Source organism: Antechinus flavipes, chromosome 3, assembly GCF_016432865.1.
Source record: "Antechinus flavipes isolate AdamAnt ecotype Samford, QLD, Australia chromosome 3, AdamAnt_v2, whole genome shotgun sequence".
In the NCBI taxonomy this organism is placed as follows: Eukaryota; Metazoa; Chordata; class Mammalia; order Dasyuromorphia; family Dasyuridae; genus Antechinus; species Antechinus flavipes.
Window position 1 is genome coordinate 177,240,909 of NC_067400.1, and position 24,123 is coordinate 177,265,031.

The 24,123-nt window shown below is 32.9% G+C and overlaps 1 protein-coding gene across 3 annotated transcripts in view; it reads left to right on the plus strand.

The window, feature by feature from the left end:
- The window catches only part of ST6GAL2 (ST6 beta-galactoside alpha-2,6-sialyltransferase 2), a 97,618-nt gene that overhangs the window by 68,564 nt on the left and 4,931 nt on the right, over positions 1-24,123 (plus strand). For all 3 annotated transcript variants that reach the window (XM_051984299.1, XM_051984298.1, XM_051984300.1), the window contains exons 3-5: positions 11,287-11,384; positions 13,242-13,343; positions 14,948-15,122. In XM_051984299.1, coding sequence (XP_051840259.1) covers positions 11,287-11,384; positions 13,242-13,343; positions 14,948-15,122 — 375 coding nt within the window. The remainder of the gene's footprint in view (positions 1-11,286; positions 11,385-13,241; positions 13,344-14,947; positions 15,123-24,123) is intronic.

A 24,123-nucleotide genomic window follows, 5' to 3' on the forward strand; every position in this document is an offset into this window, starting at 1 on the left:
GTCAGAGGCAAAATTTTGAACTCAACCATTTTAAGGTCAATGATTTTAAAGGTGTCCAATGAGTTCCCCCAAGCACAGAGCTAATAAGTATAAGAAGTGAGCTCTGGACATAGTGCTCTGCCCACCAGACTGAAAAGGGAAAGGTATTCTCAGAATTAAGAATGTAGCTTACATAGGAAGTATCAGTGTTTTCCTTCAGACCCTAAAGAAAATAAGACTTGTTCTCTCTTCTCTTTCATTGCCCCAACTTGAGGATTCAGAGTGAAGTAAGAAAAGAAATGGAAAAAAGCTATTTGTTTCCTGATCTTAAAGAGTTTTCTACACACTGTTGACCACAGGATTAATTTCCCTTAAAAACAATGCTATGCATTATGGTTAGATTCTCAGACTAACCCACAAAAATTTATTTAACCCATGAAACATTTGAATCATAGGAGTTCAGATGAGAGGACAAGGTTAGAAAGACTCCAGAGGTTAATGATTAAAGCACATTCATTATAGGTGCTACATGAGTTAAATAAACCTTTGTGGGCTAGCTGGGGCCAGGAATTTAACAGTCAGTATTTATAGCATTGTTTCCATGGGGGAAATGAATTCACAGTTTCAAACAATTGACTTTTGAATGATTTTTGCAACACAATCCTTTTATAAATTGTATTGAATATTCACAGACAGGCACACATTCTTTCCAGATTTTTCCCTTCAAATTCTAATAGGAAAATTAGATTATATACCTGCCACCTAACCTGTTTTTATTTCTTTCATTCAGCAAATATTTATTTAGCATGTACTGGATGCTAGCCACTGTGAGAAATATCAAGTTTGAATAAGACATTAGAGCTTAGAGTCTAGTAGGGGAAAAAGACACCAAAAAGATTATAAAGATGTGAAATATTGTATGATGAGATAATAAAGGGGGTAAAAAATAAGATACTGAATGAAGTAAAAGCAGGAAGATGGAGAGATGGAGGGAAGCATCATGAAAAGGAGTATTATTTGATTTAGACTTTAAGAGATGGGTAGGAATTCAATGGCCTATGAAAAGAAAAGAAATTATGTTACAGGTATAAGGAACAATGTAAGCATGGGTGCAAAGATGGAAAGATCAGAGGGCGTATCATAAGGTAGAAGTTGGGGTTAGTAAATATGGTGAGTAATCTTGTTTGGCTAGAACATAGAAAATGTGAAGGTAACCTCATACTGAAAAAGTACTGCAGTTCCAGATTGTGGAAAGTTTTAGAAGGTAGGTGCAAAGAGACAATAGGAAGTTACTGAAGATTTTTGAGCAAAGGAATGACTTGGCTAGATTTAGATATAAGAAATATTTGTCAGAAATGGGATAGAGATAGGAAAAACCTGTTAAGAGTAATAGGGAAAAGTACTAAAGTGCTGTTAGTGGAAATAGAAGTGGACAATTGGGATTGGTGTTACAGAGATGGAATCGATGGTCTTTGGTAACTGATGCAATGTGAGACATTTTGGGGTCTTATTTTCATATAGAGAACTCTTCTCACAACAAGTCTTTAAGTAGAATATTATGACTTTTCTCTGGGTGAGCTGAGTAGCATAGCTGTTTTTTCTGATTTCCCTAAGATACACACCAAAAGGCACACAGTAAGGTGATTTCCTAATGATTCTTAATTCTTATTCTTATTTCTTACAATGATTCACTGTAGGCTCTGAATCTGGGTGTACTTTCTATAACTGAGGGAAACTATGTCTTAATGAAGTAAGCACCAATATAGCCCTAGCACCAATAGCCTTAAAGTTTGCAAAGCACTATAAATATATTATCTCATTTGATTTTCAAAACAAGCCTATGAGATAGATACTATTATTATCATCTCTGTTTTACAGATGAGGAAACTGAGGCTGAGAGTAACTTGGCTTAGTAATCATACAGATAAAAAGTACCTAAAGGGGAATTTGAACTTGGGTTTTCTTGTCTTTAAATTCGACACACCATCCACCACTCTGCCCAGTGCCTTTCAGGTAATCATAACCATGGTTTAGGGCAATCAGAGAATTTTCCTCTTAGCCTAAGTCTTGTGCTAAAACACCTACATTTAGTCCATTTCAACAACACTCGGCAGTATAGTAAAACCAATTCATATATTGCAATTGAACCAAATGGCACATTCATTTGTAGGTGTCAGAGTCAAATAAAGAAAGAAGTGAGTGCCTTTTTCCTACCTTTCTGATTTGACCAGAAGGTCAGGTCCAAAGAATGGCACCCCTGTATTTCTATGCTAGAATTCGATAGGTTAAAAAGAAAGGTTTCTTCCATGTTCTGGTATATATCCTTCTAAATAAAATTAGGTCAGGGTAGCTTCAGTTATTTTTTTTTTCTTTCAGAAAATAACCAGTGATTTGGAATTTTGGAGGGCTAAAATCAACCCCATCATTCTTTCTTTCATTTCATGATTAACAATAATGAAAAAATAGAAATTTGGGTGTTATATTCTAAAGTCAACATGTTCATTACTGTTCATATTTGAAATTATTTTTTCCAAGTTAGTTTTGCATTTTACAACTGACCTCTGAATCAGGAAATCACATTTTATGGTATATTATGGGGGAATTTGTAAGGCAATCTAAGCAAAGTTATATTTTAGGCAAGAAGGAACTAAAGAACCAGAGAAGTGAAATTTTGACCCTGAGACAAAAATATTGATAAGCAACATGGACCTTTGGAAAGAGAACTAACTTCAAGATAACTTAAGTTCATGTTTCACATCTGGACTGTATGTCCCTAGGCAAATTCTCTTAACATCCTGGTACTGTAGGGCCTAAGTGTAGGGGGGGAAAAGGCTTTAAAGGCTTTAAATTGTAAAGAAATAGCTGAAGTGTACTGAAAGGAGTTTCCATATTTGGGAGTTTACTAGTTGAGTGAAATCATATATCTAGTATTAACCTCATAAAAATTATTATAACAAAACCAAGTCTCCAATCCTTACCTTTTGACTCCATTTATTTCCATTATGTTCCACTGCATCTCTACAGTCTATTCTCTAGTCAGAATTTGGAAGAGAGAAAATTGAGTGGATCATGGAGGGATAAAAACATGTTGAATTTTATCTCACTTTTGGTACATTGGCCTTAGAGCCTGTAAAGAGGTTTTAATCCTAACTCTGTCAGTAATTAATAATATAAATATGAGCAAGTCAGTTTAATTTGTGGGGTCTTTGTTTTGTTTTCTATAAATGGGAATAACCATCCATAGAGGGTTTTTTTTTTTTTTGAGGAAAGTGCTTTGTGATTTCTAAAGTGCTGTACAAGTAAGCTATTATTACTTTTGTTGTTCTCTCATTTCAGTTGTTTCTGACACTTTGTAACTGTGGTTGGGGTTTTCTTGGCAAAGATGCTGGAGTAGTTTACCATTTCCTTCTCCACCTCATTTTACAGATAAGGAAACTGAGGCAATCAGCGTTAAATGACTTGCCCAGAGTCAAGTATTAGTAAGTGTGAGAAGCCAGATTTGAACTCAGCACTTCAAGCTCAGCACTCTACCCACTGTACCATTTAGCTTCCAGTGCTCTTATTACTACTTTTATATAGCATTTTACTTAAATTATTCTTTTGAAATTCTGTTATGTATGTGCATATATTTAAGTTTCCTTCAAATAAATCTTTCTAAAAATTTTCTATACTAGTCAGCCCCCTCCTTTCCAATTCCCTTTCATATATGCATATAATATATGTGCATACTTATTAGCAACTTAATTAAATTTATAGATACAGGGAGGTCTTTGTTTCTGTTAGTCAACATCTGTTCATCTGTATTAGAGGCTAGAATTTCTTTCTCTTCCTCACCCCAAACACTGATAGAATTTAATAATAGCCATAAAACTCAGTATTTATGTAGTCCTTTCCTCCAAAGAACTCAGTCCCTTGGACTATATAGTCGAAATCAATTTTATAACCTCCCTCCAGGAAGTAGGTAGGGATGAGGGAATCAGATTTGATGTTCTCTATTCGAAAGCTAAGGTTGGAGGCTGGGTAATTGAGAAACAGAAGTTCCCCAAGGTCATGATCATATAATATATTGATGGCAGAACTAGTACCAGCATCTGCCAGTCCAGTCTATAGAGAAGCTTCTAATATACTGAAACCATACTAAGGGAATCTTAAAAGAAAAAAAAAAAAAAAGACTAAAAGTTCCACTATCTCCTAAGATGAAACCCATTTATAAATGAAGTTCTTTATTGGTTGCCCTTTAGCTCCCTCTTGTGTTTTTTACTCTAGGGATAAAACCCAAAAGTTTTTGTTTTGTTTTTTTTCCCCTTCCAAACTGAGTCATACATTGTAATTGTTTTTGAAAGGAAAATAGTGTAGTTGTTACAAACACAATTAACTTGAAGAGTAAGTTATTTTTAAAGCAAACAGAACTGTTTTGGCAACATGGAAATTTTTTCCTGGTGTCATAAGATGTTATTTTCCTCCATAACATATAAACAGTAATCATTTGTTAGCACCTTACCTACTCCAGAAGAAAGGAATTATAAAGGAGTGAAGCAGATTATTGCTCAGTCTTAAAGTTTTAGCTGGAAAAATGATATTTAAGTTTTTTAATTTAATCTTTAAAAATAAAATTTAAATCGCCACCTGTGGGACAAGTACAAGAGGGGGATTCCCACAATTAGGGAATGGTTTGATATCATAATATAAAGGCATGTAAATCAACCTATTGTGGAAGAATTGGGAGAAAGTAGAAATAACCATGGAAATAGGAAAGAGGAAGTCAGTCCTTTTCTCTTCCCTCTGCATCCTGCTAGCTGGTTCATCTTGAATAAATCCCTTTCTGAATTTCTGATCTTTTCTCTGTCATTTGAAAATAACTACACCCATCCTACTTTTCCTCCCAGGGAAATTATGAATTTTAAAGGCTAATTAATAGATTGGGATTTCTTTGTAAAGCACAAAGTGCTTTAAAATATCAGTTGCAGAAAATGTAGATCATTGGAGCAAGTTCCATAGCAGCAGAGCTCTCTACATTGAAGAAATCACAGATCTTGTAAAAAAAAGAAATGCCAGTGTCATTCAGTTTTTATTGGGATGATATTGTAGCCTATAGCCTAAAAAGGAGAGAAATGGTGTGATCCAACAGAATAAGTCCTGAATTTTAAGTTTTAATATCTGAAATTTCAGATTCTGGTACCATCTCTTATTGTTATATATAACCCTGAGGGAATCACATAACATCTCAACCTCATTTTCCTCAACTGCACAAAAGGTTGGTTAAACTACATGGCCTCCAAAGTCCCTTTCAGCTTAAAATCTATGCTTCTAAGTTGTTACACACAATATATAGCAGAAAATGAAATCTAGTTTTGCATGAATTATTAACTGGTATGTGAGATTTCTTTCTAACTTTTCTCTGAACTTCTATGACTTAATTTCTCCTAGTCCCTTTTCCTCTAATTTCCCCCGTTCTCCTCATTACTGTTGAATTCTTTATTTTATTGTTTCAAGGAGCTAAGATTTTCTCAATGCAGGTAGGCTAAGTCAAGCAGATCTTTGGTATAACTGGAAATTTCAACACCTTCTGGCCAAAATTTATGGTGACTCTTGCCATCTATGTTTTAGTAGTAGACCCACACTTTGAATTCTTACCTATCCTTTAAAGCTCAATTCAAATGTTACTTTCTGCAAAAAGCTACCTTTGATCTTTTAGTGACTTTTCAATCATAGGACATTTTGCTTTTCACATCTTGAATGTGGTCAATATTTTTAATTCTTTTCTTTTTTTCTAATTTAATTTTAATTTTTAAAATTTTAGTCTGAAAAGCATTGTCCTTCTTCCAATTTGCCATGCAAAAAACTAAGAAGACTCTAAAACAAACATTCATAGTCCAACAAAATAATTTCTCACATTTGTCATCTCCAAAAAAATCTCATCAAATGCACATACCGCATTATGAAGTATATCATCATTAACTGTGTTTCTGCTTTAATCACCAGAAAATTTCACCTTTCCCAATATTTAGCATATGACAGTCATTTAAATACTTGTTGCAATGAACTTACATAGAATCACAATGTAAAGTTGGAATGATCAAAAAACATTTTGTACAAATCCTCATTTTACATATAAGGAAACAGGCTCAGAGATGGTTTTTTTTTTTTTTTTTTTTGAGTGTGTGAATTGTCCACAGATGTTAAGTAGCAAATCCAGGTTCTTGTTTTGTTTCTTATTCTATTCAAAATTTATTGTTTCCCATTGTCTTTTTGCCATCTAAGACACCAAAAGGTATGATTCCTCATTTTGACTATTTAAAAACTTACCTTTTTATATATAGAATTAGAACATGAAAAAATATGGAAAATTGGATGTGGAAATGGGGATTGAAGGGAATCTTAAGAAATTACTGCTTTAAAAAAAAAAAAAAGATTCGATCCCTAAGTACAGTGCTCTTGCCCCATCAATTCAAGTAGTCATGTGCCAAGACTGAAATATTGCCTCTTCCAAAAAACAGATTTTATATCCTTCCCTTCTTCCCATTTCAGACTAAAAAATTCTACTATTTACTCTTATAGCATCTGCCTTCAAATTTGTTTGGATAGCATCTTTCTTCAAACTCTTATTGGGAAGAAAGCTTCCAATATTTATTGTTGTTCTATTGTTTCAATCATATCCAATTCTTTGTGGCCCCATTTGGTTTTTTCTTGGCAAAATTACTAAAGGTTTTGCTATTTCCTGCTCTAGTAATTGACATAACTATAAAGCACTAAGGTAATATTTTCAGATTTCTCTCTTCCATATACCCCTTCTAATCAGAAATTTTTCCCCTTTCTTCTTCATCTTCACCTGATTCTAATTCCAAACAGCTATAAATAGTTAAAAAGTAAATCCCCACTCAAAAGAGCCTGTTATTTCTGATTATCTACTGGCTCTATCACTAACTGGCCATGTGACTTTGACCCAGTGGGCTTTCTGAATTTGTGGAAATAAGGTAGATAATCATAGACTCATGCTCAGAGTGACCTTAGAGATAATCTTAACTTAATGTTCCACTATAGTGAAGATTCTGTAACTTTATATGGCAGCAAAATTACTGATCAATTGAGTCAGTTTGGTGGCGAAATCCATCAAAAATATTGATTATCATTTTTATTTATTTAGATAAAATGATTGGATGGTCAACTAAAGCTTTTATTTTAAATATTGCTTTCTTGGACAAAGCTAAATTCTCTAACATTTCTCTGAGAAGAAATGCTGAAAACTTAAGGTTTTATTTATTTGATTTTGGAAAAATAAAAATAATCTCCTTAGAAATTTATTGCTAAATCAGTTGGTTAAAACTCAAGTCAGGTTTTTGGAATTATTTGGAATTAAGTACAAAATTTGAGAAAAGATGCCTTCCATGATGGGTAGCTTCCCAGCCAACATCAACAATAGAAAAGAAGAAAGGAAAGGAGGAAGGGAGGAAAGGAAGGAGGGAAGAAAGAAGGGAGAGAGGGAGGGAGGGAAGAAGAGAGAGAAGGAGGGAGGGAGGGAGGAAAGAAAGGAGAGAGGGAAGGAGGGAAGGAGGGAGGGAGGAAAGAAGGGAGACAGAGAGGGAGGGAGGCAGGGAGGGAGGGAGGAAAGAAGTGAGAGAGGGAGGGAGAGAGGAAGGGAGGGAAGGAGGGAGGGAAGAAGGAAGGAAGGAGGGAAGAAAGGAAGGGAGAGAGGGAGGGAGGAAAGAAGGGAGGAAGAGAGAGAGAGAGAGAGGGAGATAGGGAGAAAGGGAGGGAGGGAGGAAGGAGGGAAGAAAGGAAGGGAGGGAGGGAGAGAGGGAGGGAGGAAAGAAGAAAGGGAGGGAGCAAGGGAGGGAGGGTCCTTTGCCATTAAGAAGCTTAAAATCTAATGTAGGAAGACAACATACAAAAAAAAAATTGGAATGTAATGGTGGGAGGCAATTGACAACAAGTACCCAGTAAAGGGGAATCAAGTTCTATGGAGTTCAAACTAAACAGAGCTGTAAATGGAAAATGGAGAGTTAGCCTGAAAGGCCAGATCCCAACCTTCCATAAAGAACAAACTTGGGAAGAGTTTAGTACTTCACTCTCCATCTCTCCAATCAGAAGAGGAGAGATGACTGAGGGAAGATCCTGGGTATCCAAAATTGAGGTAAGGATATGGTGATGAGATTTCCTGAGATTATTTTTACTCTGAGAAGGGAATTTTTTGTGTAGTTCAAACCAAGTGACACATAGAACAATTCTCTCTAAAACTTGAGAGAAATGAGTGAGAGGGTTAAAAAATATTGATATAAATTAGAAGGCTTCTTGGAGATTTTATATAGTCCAATCTACCCATTTTCTGAGTCCCAGAGAGGTTTGAGGTTTGTGACATAGTTACATAGATAGTAAGGAGAAGAGACAAAATTTAAATCTACATAATCAAGAGTCTAAAGCCAGTGTTCTCTCAATTGCATCATATGTCAATAGAATTGACAACTTCAGAGATTAGGATGGTTGGAGTAGATATTAGTTAGAACTCCAAAAGGTAATATTTGAATATCTGGGACTGAAAGTGAATGTTCTCTGGTGGCAGTAGCTATATATACAGATCTAACTAGGAGAGAGGAAGTATATACTGTGCTCTTAAATTTCATCAAATTTCAGTCATACTGGACCTGGTCAGAAGGTTCTGGAACCAGGGGCCTTTTGCTATGAAATGCTCTATTCTTATTTCTCTGCTATTCAAATTTAGATACTAGTCCTGGACTAGGAGTTCAGAAGCTACCATGGATTCAGAAACACTCCCCATTTGTAAGCTACTTAAGAAAAGTGTTTTCTAAGTGCCCTTATTTTAAGTACTACTTACACTTTCCATGTCACTCACGCTCTCTTTTTTTCCTTTTAGAACCCTCTTTCATAAAAAATTAATAGTCATCCAAAATAAATAGATATAGATTATTTCTGAAAATATGATTCATTCTATAGTCCAACACCTCTCTATTGAGAGATGAGAGATATGTTTCAATGTGATAGATAATTTTCTAAAAGGAAAAAAATCCCTTATTAAAAGATTTCAAATCCTCTTTACTCCAATCTATACATTTCTACTTGTCTATGTCCGTAGGTGATTTAAATATGTGAAACAGTTTGAAATAGTAGGAGAGGCAAACTGGCTCCAGGACTTAAGTATTCTGACTTCAAATTGCTTCTTATCTCTGGACCTCAGTTTCCTAATCTCTTAAAATGAGGACATTGCACTAAATTGTTTCCAGGTTCTTTTCTTTAATTCTGTTTCCATGAAGAAGCATACTTTTAGGCAGATCAGTACCTAGCACTATGTCTTGAATATATTCAAGGCTTTAACAAATGATAATGTTTGTTAATTTGTTTTTCATATCATTCAATTAATGGGAAAACAAAATAAATAAATTTAAAGAAATAAAGTGAAAGGGGCCATAAATTGGATAACAGAGCAAGCCAGTTGAGCTAGAGTAGGTAAATGCTGGATATTTTGAGAATAAAATCATAATGGTGGACCTTTTCATCTTCCCTAAAGTTAGACAAGAAGCTATAAATTTGCCTTTTAGTAAAAGCTGCTGTTGCAATATCTTTTTCATTTTCTTTTGGCAGAATTGTCAATTTCAGTATTACACTAAAATCAGGTTTATTTTGAGTTTCAATTGCAATTTCAAAAGCACTAAATTATGGAAAGGTTGAATTGAATAGTTTAATTTCTCGATAACCCAATATACTCGATATACCAAGAGGTATAGTGGTGGAGAGACAATTTTAGAGATGGAAAATTAGGAGTTTAGGTCCTACCTCTAACAATATGTTGACATTAGGCAAATAATTAAACTCACTAAGTATCTATTTTATGTGATCCACAAGGTCAAAATTATTTTCATAATAATACTGATTGTATTTTTCTACTAAAATATTACTCTTTCCCATTATGTATAAAGCTGTTTTCTTCATATACTCCAACCAAAACAACATATTGCAACAGATTGAAAAAAGAAGCAAATTTGAGAACCCACCTGTCTTTGAAGTCAGACATTAAAGAGATTTGCAAAAATATGTAAAACAATGCTACTCTTCCTCCTGTTTTGAAAACATTTTTTCATTAAAATGTGTAATTTATTAAAATAGTTTAATGTGCAATGGGTGTTATTTTAAATGAACTAATAATCTTTTCAATTGAACCCATTTTAATTTTCAACATGGTAAAATGTTAATAGTTATGACTTACATAAGCATAAGTTCTTTGGGATCCTCCAAAATTTTTAGGAATATAGGTTTGTATCAGAGTCAACTGTGAATAAAAGTTCTGATTATAGCTTTTTTAGAGGGAGAAAGTATGACACAGAAGAAAGAATACAGTGTTAGTTAGATTAACTGAGTTTATTACCAACTCTGCCTCTTATTAATTTTTTATAATTTTGAGCTATTCACTGGGTCTCTATGATTCTCAGTTTTTTCATGTGCAAAAATGAGAAATTTAGATAATATGACCACCAAGACCTCTTCTAGATACAAATCTATGATTGACTGCTATTGGTCTGCTCAATGCATGAAGGGATAATAAAGAACTTTATAGTACCAATTCATGCTCTTCCCCATGCAGCCTTCATGAAATCAGTTATATCTTCCAAGTTTTTTAGTCTTGCACAGATATTGAGATTTAGAGGGTAGAAGGCAACGAGGATCCAAATAGCAAAACCACTTTAATATCTCAAAATTAAGGATATGAAAACTGATGTCTCAAAATTAAGAATATGAAAGTACAACATATATAATAGTACATTTAAAGCATTTGAAAATCATAGAAAGCTTTCCATAGATCATGTGATTGAATGAGTAGCTATTGCAATGTTGATTTTTCTACTTGTAATAAGAAAATCTTTTATCAGAAAATTCTTCCTAGTAATGTTATTCATCACAATTATGTGAAAAAAATTGAATTTATTTTATTCTCAGTAACTCCACTTCAGATTCAGAAAATTTGACATAATTTTAAAAAATTTAAATAATGTTAATTGATATGTTTTGGTCTTATATCATCAGTGTCTTCTCTTTCTTCTCCCAGAGAGCCTTCTCATAAAAAAGAATATTTTTAAGAAAAAAAGAAAAAGAGGAGGAAGAAAAAAGAGTAAAACCAATCAATATGGGGGAAAAAAACTCCTAAAATATATATAGTGTTCCAAACTCATAGACCTCTCATCTCTTCAAAGAAGTGGGGTGGGGGTATCTTTTCATGTCATTGCTAACGATTTCCCCAAGATTCTGTTAATTTACAGAGAGAGGGAAAAAAAAGCAAACTTATCACTTATGTGCCCTTAGATTCTCATGATGCAGTTTTGAGGTTTAATTCTGCTCCTACACATGGTTATGAAAGAGATGTTGGAAATAAAACAACCATGCGCATCATTAATTCCCAGGTAAGGTCTGTGCATGCAAATGTATGTTGGATTGTGTAAATAAAATCCATGTTTGCTAATCTCAGCATTCCATAAGTACAATAAATTGGGGGTCAGTAAATGAGATAATTGGAGGCAGAAAAATAAATGACAGGCATAAATTCTACAATTTTAGAGTGGGAAGGCATTTGGGGTAATGGCCATTTTCTAGGAAAATTAGGTCTAGCGAAATTAGGTACCTTTGTCTAATATCCATATGTAGTCAGCAGCCACATGGCTACTATCTACTAGTAGTAAGAATAGGAGTTATGCCTCCTAATTCATTATTCAGAGATCTTTCAGTACACCATGCTGGCAGCCTTCATGAACTAACTTTGAAGAAGACAGATAGGTACATAAAAGACCAGAAAAGGAAAATTCCAGAAGAAAAAATAGTAATAGATATAGAGGGGAGAGTGGGGGGAAACGTAATATTTTCATGGATACGTATGAGAATATTGCACTCGGTGAATTACATTTGCATAGGCCACCTAGAAAAACAAGAGATAAAAGAAAGCATGAAGACATAGGATGAGGGAGGAAAATGCAGAAGCTAAAATGAGTTGGAGCATAGCACTAATATTATAAAATAATGAGATAATTGTAAATGTAACAACCAGTTTCTCATTAATGTAAAGCTGTGTAGTATAGCATTTTGAAGATCATGATTCAAATCCTACCTATGATGCTACTTCTGTGACCTTAAGCAAATCAAATAGTCTCCTGGGTCTTAATTATCCTTTATTTGTAAAATAAGGAGGCTGGATTAGATAGCCTTAGAGGTCTACTCTAACTCTAGAATTCTAAAATTTCAATAGAAGAGGGTAAATACAATATCTAGCATGTCCCTTTTATTCGAACAAGAAAAAAAAAAAACCACTTTGCCTACTGTGTAAACTAAAAATTTTATACACACCTGTTCAGTGTAATGATTTCATTTCATTACCAAGCCTTTAAGTTGTTTGCTATTTTATGAAATACTATAATGGTATCTGATATCTGGAATAATTTTAAGTTTATATATACATTTGTAATTGAATCCATACTGACTAGTGTATATTCTGTTTATAATTCATTTCATGAATCTGTAAGATAAATTTTGAATGAGAATAATTTATTTTTGAAATATTAAAAATAAAACTGAATATTCTATGGAAAATAAAAATGATCATCTTGTGTGTTTCAAAAAAAATTCTTCATCCAATTGATTTATAACAAAATTATTCTTAGAACTATTGCAGATATTGTGCCTTCCAATTTGTATTAGAAAAATCAAGATACAGAGTTGTTGAGTAATTTATCTTGAGGCAGAGGCAAAGGTAAAAAGTTAAAAAGGTAAAAGGTACACTGAGCTGAAGTTCCCACATAGCCAATCCAAATAACTCCAAGTAAGAAGACTTTCCAGTTCTAGCTCTGCCACTAGCTACTAGTGTCAATTTTGGGCAAATTGTTTAACCACCTGTGCCTCTATTTCCTAATGTATGAAATTAGTTGGACAATGTGGCTGACCTCTAAGGCTTCTTCCATCTTGGAATATTTGAATTTATGGGGAATCCTAAGTTTTCTGAGAAGTTGCAGTGAGATAGACCTCATACAGCATTGTCAAATGTCATTAAAGAAATGGCAGAAAAGATAGGAGTATGGAAATTCAATTTGCTCATCAAAATTGGCTTGGTTCATTAGAATGTAGCCCACAAGAAAGAAAAAACAGGTTTATTCATAGTATTTTTATCTACCTGGATTAAATCTCATAAGATTCTTATCCATTTTCATTTGAAAACATTAATATCTCAGAAGTTGTTTCTGCAGAGGCCATTTGATTGTATTTTGTGTTTCTAGATTCTGACCAACCCAAACCATCACTTCATTGAGAGTTCATTATATAAGGATGTCATTTTAGTGGCTTGGGACCCTGCTCCTTACTCGGCAAATCTTCACTTGGTAAGACCAACCATAGTTTTTTCTCTTGGCTTAGCCAACAGTCTGATTTTTTAATCAAATTTCTTTTCATTCACCGAGGTAGGTATATGTGTATAAAGAGTATAGCATCTTATTAATAGTGAACATGAACCTTTTTTTAGCTTGAGGAACAGAATTGTACTGATCATGTAACTACACTGATACAATATACATAATAATTATTAGTCTATTAGTAAAATGTTAATCTTTTTCCAATTCCACCGTCCTCTCAACTGTAAAATGTCAGGATGTTCTTCTAAGTAGTCCTAAACACCCTGGGACTTGGGTTAATTTAAGTAAGATTTTCTCATTTTTAAGGGTTTATATTCTACTGACCTAGATCTATCTATTTAAAGGACCTCTGAACAATGGAAATAATCAGCAAGGGAATGAAGATGCTTTTATCACTCAAATTTCATTATTATCTCAATGTACCATTCATAATTGTCTATAATACTCCCAGACATTTTTATGTTCTTTGATAGAATGATAAAATGGTCTGATTTTTGAGTTAGAAGATCTAGCATATCTTAACCCTGCAACAGCTTATTTACACTTCTATGCCTCAGTTTTCTTAGCTTAGACACAGTGCTTATACTACCTGTGTCATTTAGCTGTGGATTAAATGATATCTATTAAGTAAAACTTCAAGTTGAAAAACATTGTATCTATGTAATGTTATCTATTAAGTCTCAGACTTAGAGGATCAAAATAATCAATTAATAAGCAAGTATTTGTTAACTGCTTAAAACACTGTACTAAGCACTGAGGAGACTAAAATGAAAGTGAGACAGTTCCTCTTCTCAAGGAACCTAAATTTTAATGATATAACAGTAAATAAGGCAATATCTGTAAAGCCCAACTCTGTGCTATATGTATTATATCACAGAGATTCTGTGTACTATTTAAATTATGTTATTATGAACTTAAATAATAGCATCAATAATAATATACTAACTATGAAAATACAAGTAAGATATTTGTGTGTTATCAAGATAGATGATATTGTGACTGTGTAAAGAGAAGAAGTTGACAAATAGATATTAGAGATTTTTTATTAGGAATATTACATTAGGGCCGCATCTTTTTTCTAGACTGTCTCAAATTTTTGATTTTAAAGAACAAAGGGTTCACTCACTCTTCTTCCATATTGTTTCTTCGTCTTTCCTGTGGAGATTATAAACAAGCATCTAATTCCAACAGAGTTTGATACTCTGGAATACAGCCAAAGAGGCTGTAGGCAAATTGACAGGTATATCATTCATGTAATTCTTTGTTCAAAATCTGATGCAAAGAATAAGAAAGTGAAGAAATGAGTTGGGTGAGATTCCTTTCCCCTTTTCTATCTTCCGCTCTCTAATATCTTAGAAATTTTCTCTCCCTGGTAAACTGAACAGGCTCCAGAAGGCTGCATTAAGAACTCTTATTTTTTTCTTCAGTCTGTTTTCCTAGATTGCCCCAGGAATATGTACTAGATATGCTCTGCACAGCTGATTATGAGATTGTTGCTGCTTTTTCTATACTACTTATACATATAGGATACCAATCCTACTGCCATTGATGTCCTTGATCTTTTTTCCCCACAGTGGTATAAGAAGCCAGATTATAATCTCTTCACTCCTTATATTCAGCATCGTAGAAAGAACCCAAATCAACCCTTTTATATTCTTCATCCTAAATTTATTTGGCAACTCTGGGACATAATCCAAGAGAACACTAAAGAGAAGATTCAGCCAAATCCCCCATCTTCTGGTTTCATAGGTAGGTGTATGTGTATAAAGAGTGTCTGGAAAAAAAGGAAAGAATTAGGCTGAAAGTTTTACTGATGTTATTAGTACTCTTATGGACAAATGATGAAAACCAGTTATATGTTGTAGAGATTTAGACATTGTTTATTAAATTCTTGTGACTGTCATGGTTTTTTGTAGTATCTTTGGTTGTTACTACTGTTATGTTAATCTACATTAAATAATATTAGCTTTACAGTCAGCCAAAAATTTTTGTATATACAACCATGTTGATGTGATTTTTAAAAAAAGAGTGCCCATGGAATATTTCTTAGAATTTAGAGCTAAGCAGACTATAGAAATCAATTGGTCCTACCCCATCATTTTACAGATTAAAAAATTGCAGAGAGGTGACAGGATAGAACAGGACTTTTGAACCTATTCCATTAAACCTTTTTATCAGTAACTTACTTAAAAGCATGCTTTCACATTTGTAGTTGACATGAACCTGGAATGTGTAGCTAAGACTTTGAATGATCCAGTCAGAATCCAAGAAAACATCAATCAGCCAGAGCAATGAATAAGATCTAATATGATGAAATTTAATAGCAGTAAATATAAAGTCCTACATTTGGGCTAAAGGACAACTGTGCAACTTGAGAATGGGAGTGGGGAGAGATTTGACTAAAGAAATGACAGAAAATATCCAAGGATATCATTGAACTACAATTTCCATATGAATCAATGGTGAAAAAAATTATTTTATGTTCCATTGAGAGTCAGATGATAACAAGATGATAAAAACACTGTACTTTTCCCTTGAAAAACAACATCTAGAATACTGTGTTCTGTTCTAGGGATCAGAATTTAGGAAGGATATAGATAAGTTGGAAAGCATTCAGCAGAAGAAGCATTCTTAAGCTAGGATCTATGAACTGGTATTTTAAATTTTTATTTAAATTGAGGGAAATTACCCCTCAAGAAGGTCTTTAAGTAAGAATTTTTTCAGGTATGTTCTATGAATAATTCTTTTTCTTGCAAGGGCTTGGGCACAATCCATTTGAGTTTAGTCAAATGTCATTCAATAAACATTTATTCAATACTTATTATGTGCAAAACACTGGCATACAAAGGCAAAAATGAATCCATCCTAATCCTTCTGCAGTTTACTGAAGAGACCCTACAGGTACATAGATATTATTCTGAGGGATGAAAAAGTAACTAAAACTATAAAGATTAGGAAAGGTGTTGTGTAAGGAGAACTGATTTTGGTATGTCTTGGATTAACAGTATGCAAAGCTGCTAAATTGAAGTACAGAGATTTGGAAAATAGTCTTCAATGTACAACTCAGGAAGAGTTAGTCTATGAGTCTGCTTAATATTGTTCTAAAACACTATTCCCCTTAGAAATGGAAGTCTTTGACACTATTTTTCAGTTTCAGTTTCAGTTGTGAAATCCCAAGTTCTTCACTTTTTGTTTATTTAGAGAGAAAAGATACCATTCGTATACTATAGTTTTCCAGGAAAGAAAATACAGAATAGGATAATGCATAAGTAACATTATAGGATGTGACAGAAGTTTAATAAAGTCTTCTTTAGAAAGTGGCCTTTTTATCAATTTATGTGGCTAATATTGGATTAGAATAAAACACTTTAAATGTAAAGGGAGACTGTTAGATGTCCTTATTATATATTCACAAATTCAATAGCTTTTGGTGTAGAAAAGACTTTTTCAGTATGTGAAGACTGAAAGAAAATGTTCTGTAGTTTCAAAAGTACCACAGCCATTGCTGTCTTCAGTCCAAAACTAAAAGTATGCAGATCAGTGTATTAAACACTTGGGGATGTATATTAAAAATTAAATGAGATACTTCCCTTCAGAAGAGCTTTATGAAATAGTAGATTTCTCTTTCAGGAAAGAGATGAAAAAATAAAGTACCCCAATTCCACTATTTCCTGGTGTCCATTGCTAGCAAGATTATCTGAGAATTCACAAAATTATTAAAATAATAGAATTTAGAGATGGAATGTACTATGAAGAACAATTACTACAACTTGTTTACATGGGATGTGCCTACTCTTAATTGCATTTAAATATATTATTGAAGTATGACATAAATATTCAAGTAAATTGCATTTAATAAAACTCTACCTTGACTACTTCTACTTTTTGATCCCTTTGGTTCAGCATATTCCTAAACACACAAAAAGAACTTTAAAAACCACTTGTGGTTTGGGCTATTGCACCTGTTTTGGCTAAATATGAATGCATCTCATTCTATCTCCTACTAACTCAGGCCAGAGGGGAGTAAGGGGAACAGAACCTATGCTTGAAGAAATTATTTCAAATTAACTTTGCTGCTGTTTTAGCTTGTCAATTCATCTTTTGTCCTTATGTTCTCTTAAATTAATTAGTATTATATAGATACATAGTATACAGAAAAAAGAGGGAAAAAATCAAACTATTCCCCTTAGACTGTGATAGAAAGTTCATAGAATCTTATGTTTAGAGTTGAGGGGGATCCTAGAGGTAATTTAATGCAACCTGCTAATTTTACATGAGAGAACAGACCCAACAAGTTGTTTGCCTAAGGTCATGTAGGTAGCAAATTTATTTCTTGACATACTTTGAAAGGGTATTTAAAATCCACTTAACTTTAGAAATGATTATTAAGTAGAGGATCAAGTCAACATATAACAATATCTCCTTTTCATATCTTTTCATATCCCCTTACCATATTCCCTTGATATTGTTTTAAAATTATTGCTCAATTTTGTTATGTCCCCTAATTCCTTTTTGAGTTTTATTTTTATAATAACTTTTTAAATGTTCTGTTATCTTAATTTGACAAGTACCAACAAACACATATGTTTCCATATACAAAGAGGAACATAGAAAATTTTAAGGGAAAACAACAAATCTTCACTAAGTATAGCTTGTTTTATTGTTAAATACATTTAACACATTAAATCTTAACTCGGTTCTATTTTTCCATGTATTCCTCTGAACTTCATTATTTCCTCTTTTGTTTCATCCTTTAGATGATTCATTGACCTTTTTTTCATCTTTTCTTTCATTTGGGTATTGCTATTCTATCCAATTCATCCTTTTCTTATTTTTAAAAACCTCCTTTTTTAAAAGTGAACGTAGCAAAGCAAAACAAATCCATACATTGTCCACATTCTACAGTATATGTTTCATTCTGTACTTCTAATCCATTCTCCTTCCCAAGAGGGGAAAAGTCTGCTTCACCATTGGTCCTCTAGAGTTATGTTTGGTTATTGCATTGATCAGAATTCTTAAGTATTGCAATGTTGTAATTATTATTTAAATTGTTCTCTTGGTTCTGCACACTTCCCTCTGCATTATTTTATGCAGGGCTTTACAAGTTTTTCCAAAACCATCCCTTTCATTATTTCTTATGAAGCAAAATAATATTCCATTACATTCAGAGATTGTAATTTGTTTAACTGTTTCTTTTTTTGTTACTTTCTAATTATAATTGTTTAGCTGTTTCTTTTTTGTTACTTTCTAACTCTTTGTTATAATAAAATGTTATGAATATTTCTATACAACAGTTTCTTTCCTTCTTTTGTTGATTTCATTAGGACACATGTCTAGAGTAATAATATTCCTGAGTCAAACAGGATGATAGGTTAGTAATTTGGGGCTATAATTACAAATTACTTCCCAGAAATTTTTGGTCAAGTCCAATTTCCACAGGGCATTCATGTACCTGTTTTCTCTCAGCCCAGAGTTTCCCCCAGCTCCTCAAATTTCCAAACTAAGTGGCATGAAGTAGAAGCACAGAGCTATTTTAATTTAGAATTTTCTTGTGATTTGTGATTTAGGGCATTTATTCATATCATAATTTTTACGATGTTCTTTTCTTTTGAAAAGCATCCATTCCTATAAGGAAGGGAGGGATGTGCATTTTCCTTTTATTTTGTGAGACCATTTTCTTCAGGAATGGAAACAATGAAACTCTAAAGTGATTCCTTTAACCTTTTTTTGTTAAATAATAGTACATTATAATCAACAAGTGTGTAAGAAATCATACAGCCAAGACGTTCTACCCTTCAATGACCCCATTCATTCTTTTTCTTTCCCTGTGCACTCTTAAAATAAGGGTCAATTTTTTGAACTGAAAATTTCTCTTCCCCTTTCCCTGACCCTTCTTAAATAGAAAGGGTGGTCAAATCTTTCCATAGCAATGCTGGATCAGCTTTCTTTTTTCTCAGCAATTATTTGGTAAAGTTATAGTTCATTCCTTCTGAATATTCTTTTCAACTGTTATTTCAGTCTCTATTTTCCCCTTAGCTCTTCCTCAAAAAATATGCTTAAAAATAGATGGAACTCATTGTTCAATTTATCTGATGTCCTTCTCTAGAAAATAATCTATCTTTATCTACAGTTCAGTTTATTTGACATCAAAAATGAAAATAAATCAATATGTGTCTTTCTTGTCTTATAAAAAGGAATCCTACAATGCCCCTTCCATGTTCTGGGGTCATGCTGAAAAAGATATTGACTTTTTGTCGTTCAACCTCATCATTTTCAGACACTCTTAGTGCCAAAGTCAGTTACCAAACAAAAGAATCAACCAAAAGGTCCTTTAGACAGATTAGTGTGCTTCAGAGGCTTTAACCTATAAAGTTTTTGCTTTAGCTAGTGGCTGAGGAAGATTTTTATCCTTAGAAATGGGGATCATGGTAATTTTATTCAGGCTTTGCTTCTCATAATTAATTACAAAGTTTGGGCTTATAGAAAGTCCATGTGAGCAAACTTCTTCCTAATTGTATGTGCATGCCTGTATGAGATAACTTATGAAATTTGAGAATATTTATCTTTTCTAATACAGTACAAGGAGAAGAACACTTCAGCCTTCCATATATCTTTGGCTCAAATTAGGTTTTTGTTCATTCATCTATGTCTCTATTATATAGGCAGTTTTTGACTTACAAAATAAATTCTCTCCCAAAAATTGTTTCATATAGCAGTTTGGAATTTGGAAAACAATTTCCCATCAAAGCAATGCTATAAGTTATGAATAGATTAATGTAAGTCCACAAAACTTAATATATTATATGATTATTATAATGTAATAATAATAATAATAATAATAATCAGAGTTCTTCTGGGACTTTAAGCCATGAAATCATGAGTTGGAGAAGGGAGATGGCTTCTGGAAGAGAAAATGTCTTCCTAGCATCCTTGGGAAAGGGGCAGTTCTCTACAAAATGTCAAAGAGAGAAAAGATACAGTTAGCATTCTCGAGTCTCTTTTTATATACCTTGTCTCCCAAATTCTTGCAGTACCTTCTCAATTGAATCACCTCTCAGTTGTCCCCAACTGTCCCCTTAAGAATCTCCAATTCATTCCCCTCTCTCTCTTTCATTTTGTCTCTTCCAAATGTTATCCACAGACCTCACTATTTACCTTTATGTGAAAGATCATACCTTATCTTGTGGGAACTCTAGCAGAGCAGGGTACATATATGAGCAAGCCAATGCCCTACGTGTATAATAGCACTCATGAATTTGGAATTCAGAACCATTTACATTGGAATTGATTCATTTTACATGATAACCAAGGAAAAACAGTGAGATTTTAATTCCTTTTGTATAATGCCAAGCATAATGCTTCATGAACAAAAAGTACTTTTCTTTGAAAGGGTGAGAAAATGTTTTTGGTATTTTAGTAGCGTTTTCACTTGACTATTTTGTCACATTGGAATGAGACCAGGAAAGAAATAGTTTGCATTATTTTCATGGGGCCATCTAAAAGCAATAAAATAATTTAAAATGTCTTCTTAGTGCAGTGGATAGAGCACCAGCCCTGGAGTCAGGTGAATCTGAGTTCAAATCTGGCCTCAGACACTTAACACTTCCTAGCTGTGTGACCCTGGGCAAGTTACTTAACCCCAATTGCCTCAGCAAAAAATTAAAATGACTTCTTATTTCAGTTTATTACATAAGAGTTGTTTTTTTGCTTTGTGTACCTCTTAGTCCACGTTTTGGAATGATTGGTTTTATTTGTGGTGAGTTCTTTTGTTATCTTTACTTGAATTTATCATCCTTTGATTTTGTGATGGCATAAAGTAATTTATATTGTCTTTGGTTGTGGAGAGACTATATTTTAAAGCCCTTTTTCTGATTTGATTTTGATACTCAGACCTTTCTTAAGAGGAAGACTAAAATGACCTGTGGCCAAAAAATATAACTGACTGAGTTTGTCACCAACCACACTCCTTTAGCAAGTGATGTGAATCAAACCAACCCCACCAATTTATATATTCATGTGCTAAGTTCATCCTAAGCATCATATATATATATATATATATATATAGAATTAATTGTTATATCCTATCTTGGGTCTTTCCTGTAAGTCAATAAATCAATTATTTGTTAAGCACTTATCATGCACCAAGCATTATGGTGAGTGCTGGAAATATAAAAAAGCTCTCAAGGAGCTTATGTTTTAATGGGGGAGACAATATGTATATACATGCAAAATATAAACCAAATAGATTGAAGCTATCTTTAGTGGTGAAAGCATAGCAACTAAGGGAAAGGCCTCCTATAGAAGAGATAATTTAAAGTAAGTTTTGAAGAAAAATAAGGATTCTATGAGATATAAATGAGATGGGAGAAAATTCTAGGCATGGGGGATAGGCATTGCAAAGGCAGGGAGGTGTCTATGAAAAGTTCGTTGAGATTAAATCTTGTTCTTAGGTAGGTGGAATTTTTAAGGGTTTCATATAATAGTTCTATTATGAAACCTCACATTTTCCCAATTATTAGTGCTCAATCTATCCTCAAATTACATTATTTTTATTATTCATTAATTATATTTGTGTATGTTTGTGTATGGATAGGTAGGTCAGTAGATAGTTCAATCATGAGAATGTGAGACTCTTGTGAATAAGAATGGTAAATATTCATTTTGCCTTGCCTGTGATTGTTGAATATTGAACATTAGTGCTATTTAATACAGTCAGAAGAAAACATACTTGAAAATGTAAGCCATAAGATTTCATCTTTCTACTTTATTCCACATTATGAATTTTAATATTTCCATATTTCACTTGAAACTCCAAACATTAAAACACATTATAAGCCACTTAACATTTATATTTGTGGTTTTACAAAATACAGCATAGTTAACGATGACTTGGTTAAAAGCATTTTGTATTTCCAGAGAAGTGATGGATCCTGCATATATATGAATTATAATTAAAGAATACAATATTAAATTACCTGAAATTTCCTTTCAAAACTCTTTGCTATCTTAATGTATGACAAATGTTGGTAGAGTTTTAAAAAAAATATTCTACTAAATTAAGTTTTTGATGAACCAAGTTAAAGTTGAATAATGAATCATCTTTTTATTATACATACTTGTATGTATAAATACAATATTTCTTATTATTTTTTCCCTTGAAGAAATTCTAAGCTATCACCCACTTTCTCTCCATCTAAGTTCTGCAATGCTGCATAAAACAGATAAGAGGAAATAGTTCTTCCAAGATATGATAGGATCATAAGATTTGTAGCTGAAAACAATCATAAAGTTTACTTAGTCTAACCTTCTCTTTTTATAGATGAGGAAACCAAAATCCATAGAGGTTAGTTACTTGTCCAAGGTGATACAGGTGATAAATGGTGGAACCAGGACACAAACCCAGGGCTTCACAACTAAATCTAGAGCTCGTTCAATACATTTCATTTATTAGGTTTAAATTTTCTTTGGGCTTCAAACACATCAAAAATAAATAGAAGATACCTTAATGGACATTTCATTCAACTCAATAATATCATAAATGAAGAACCTTAGATATAGAGATGTTCAGTTATTTGCCCAAGATCATGCAATTGATATAGTTGGGTTCCGAATTATGAATTAAACCCAAATCTTCTGTCACTAATGCCAGAAATCTTTCTACCACCCTATTCTTCCTCATGCCGTATCAATTCCATTTATTCACAGAAATATTTTCTGGTGTTCTTTTACATAGTCTCTGTAAATTTCCAACTTGACCTACATGGGATATGAATTTGTTTCCTTCTTAAGATTTAATTAGATTGTGAGCTCCTTGGTAGCAGGGACTAAATTTTTTTTTCACTTTTTTTTGTATCCCCTACAATTCTCAATGTATCTGGCAAATGGTAGTAAACTTGATTTGAGACCATTTCTTGATATTTCTATTATGTTTTAATTTACACCTATAATGTGTTTGATCAAAATATACCAATCATAGCATATGATATCACATATATTTAATATTTTTCCATAATAGCTTCATAAAATACTTTAAATAATGTGCTTATAGAAAATGAGATAACTTTTACAACTGGAACAAACCTTTAAACTCATAGTTAAATCTACTGGTTAACTGGTTAAGTTATTATAGACTTTTACAACTGGAACAAACCTTTAAACTCATAGTTAAATCTGCTGGTTAACTGGTTAAGTTATTACAGACTTTTACAACTGGAACAAACCTTTAAATTCATAGTTAAATCTACTGGTTAACTGGTTAAGTTATTACAGACTATGGAAATAACATGATTCTTTACAGTTCCAGTGATATGAAGAATTATTCTTTTTATAGTAAAGCCTCCAATTCAAACCACACTATTCAAAATTCTTAATCATTTTAACATGGATTAAAAGGTTACTCTTGCCCCATTTCCTTGGGCTTTGAAGGAGGCTTCTCCAAACAATTTAAATTTATAAGCAAGATTGAAAAGAAATTCTTTAGACCCTTCAAGAATATATTATTTTCACCCATTTTTAGAAGCACTCATTTACATATATTGAATTGATATCTAATTAGCACCAGTTCTAGCTGAACATTTTAAATAGATCCCAAAGGGGCTCTTTTTGGCTTCCTTAAAGTAATTCTATAATTCAGTTATTATTACCCACCTATTAATCTGAATTAGATTTAGTGATATTTAGACAATTCAGGTCAAACAGTTTGCTGTAAATGTCCTAGCAGCTGATTTGAAAATATTTGTATCAGCCAGAA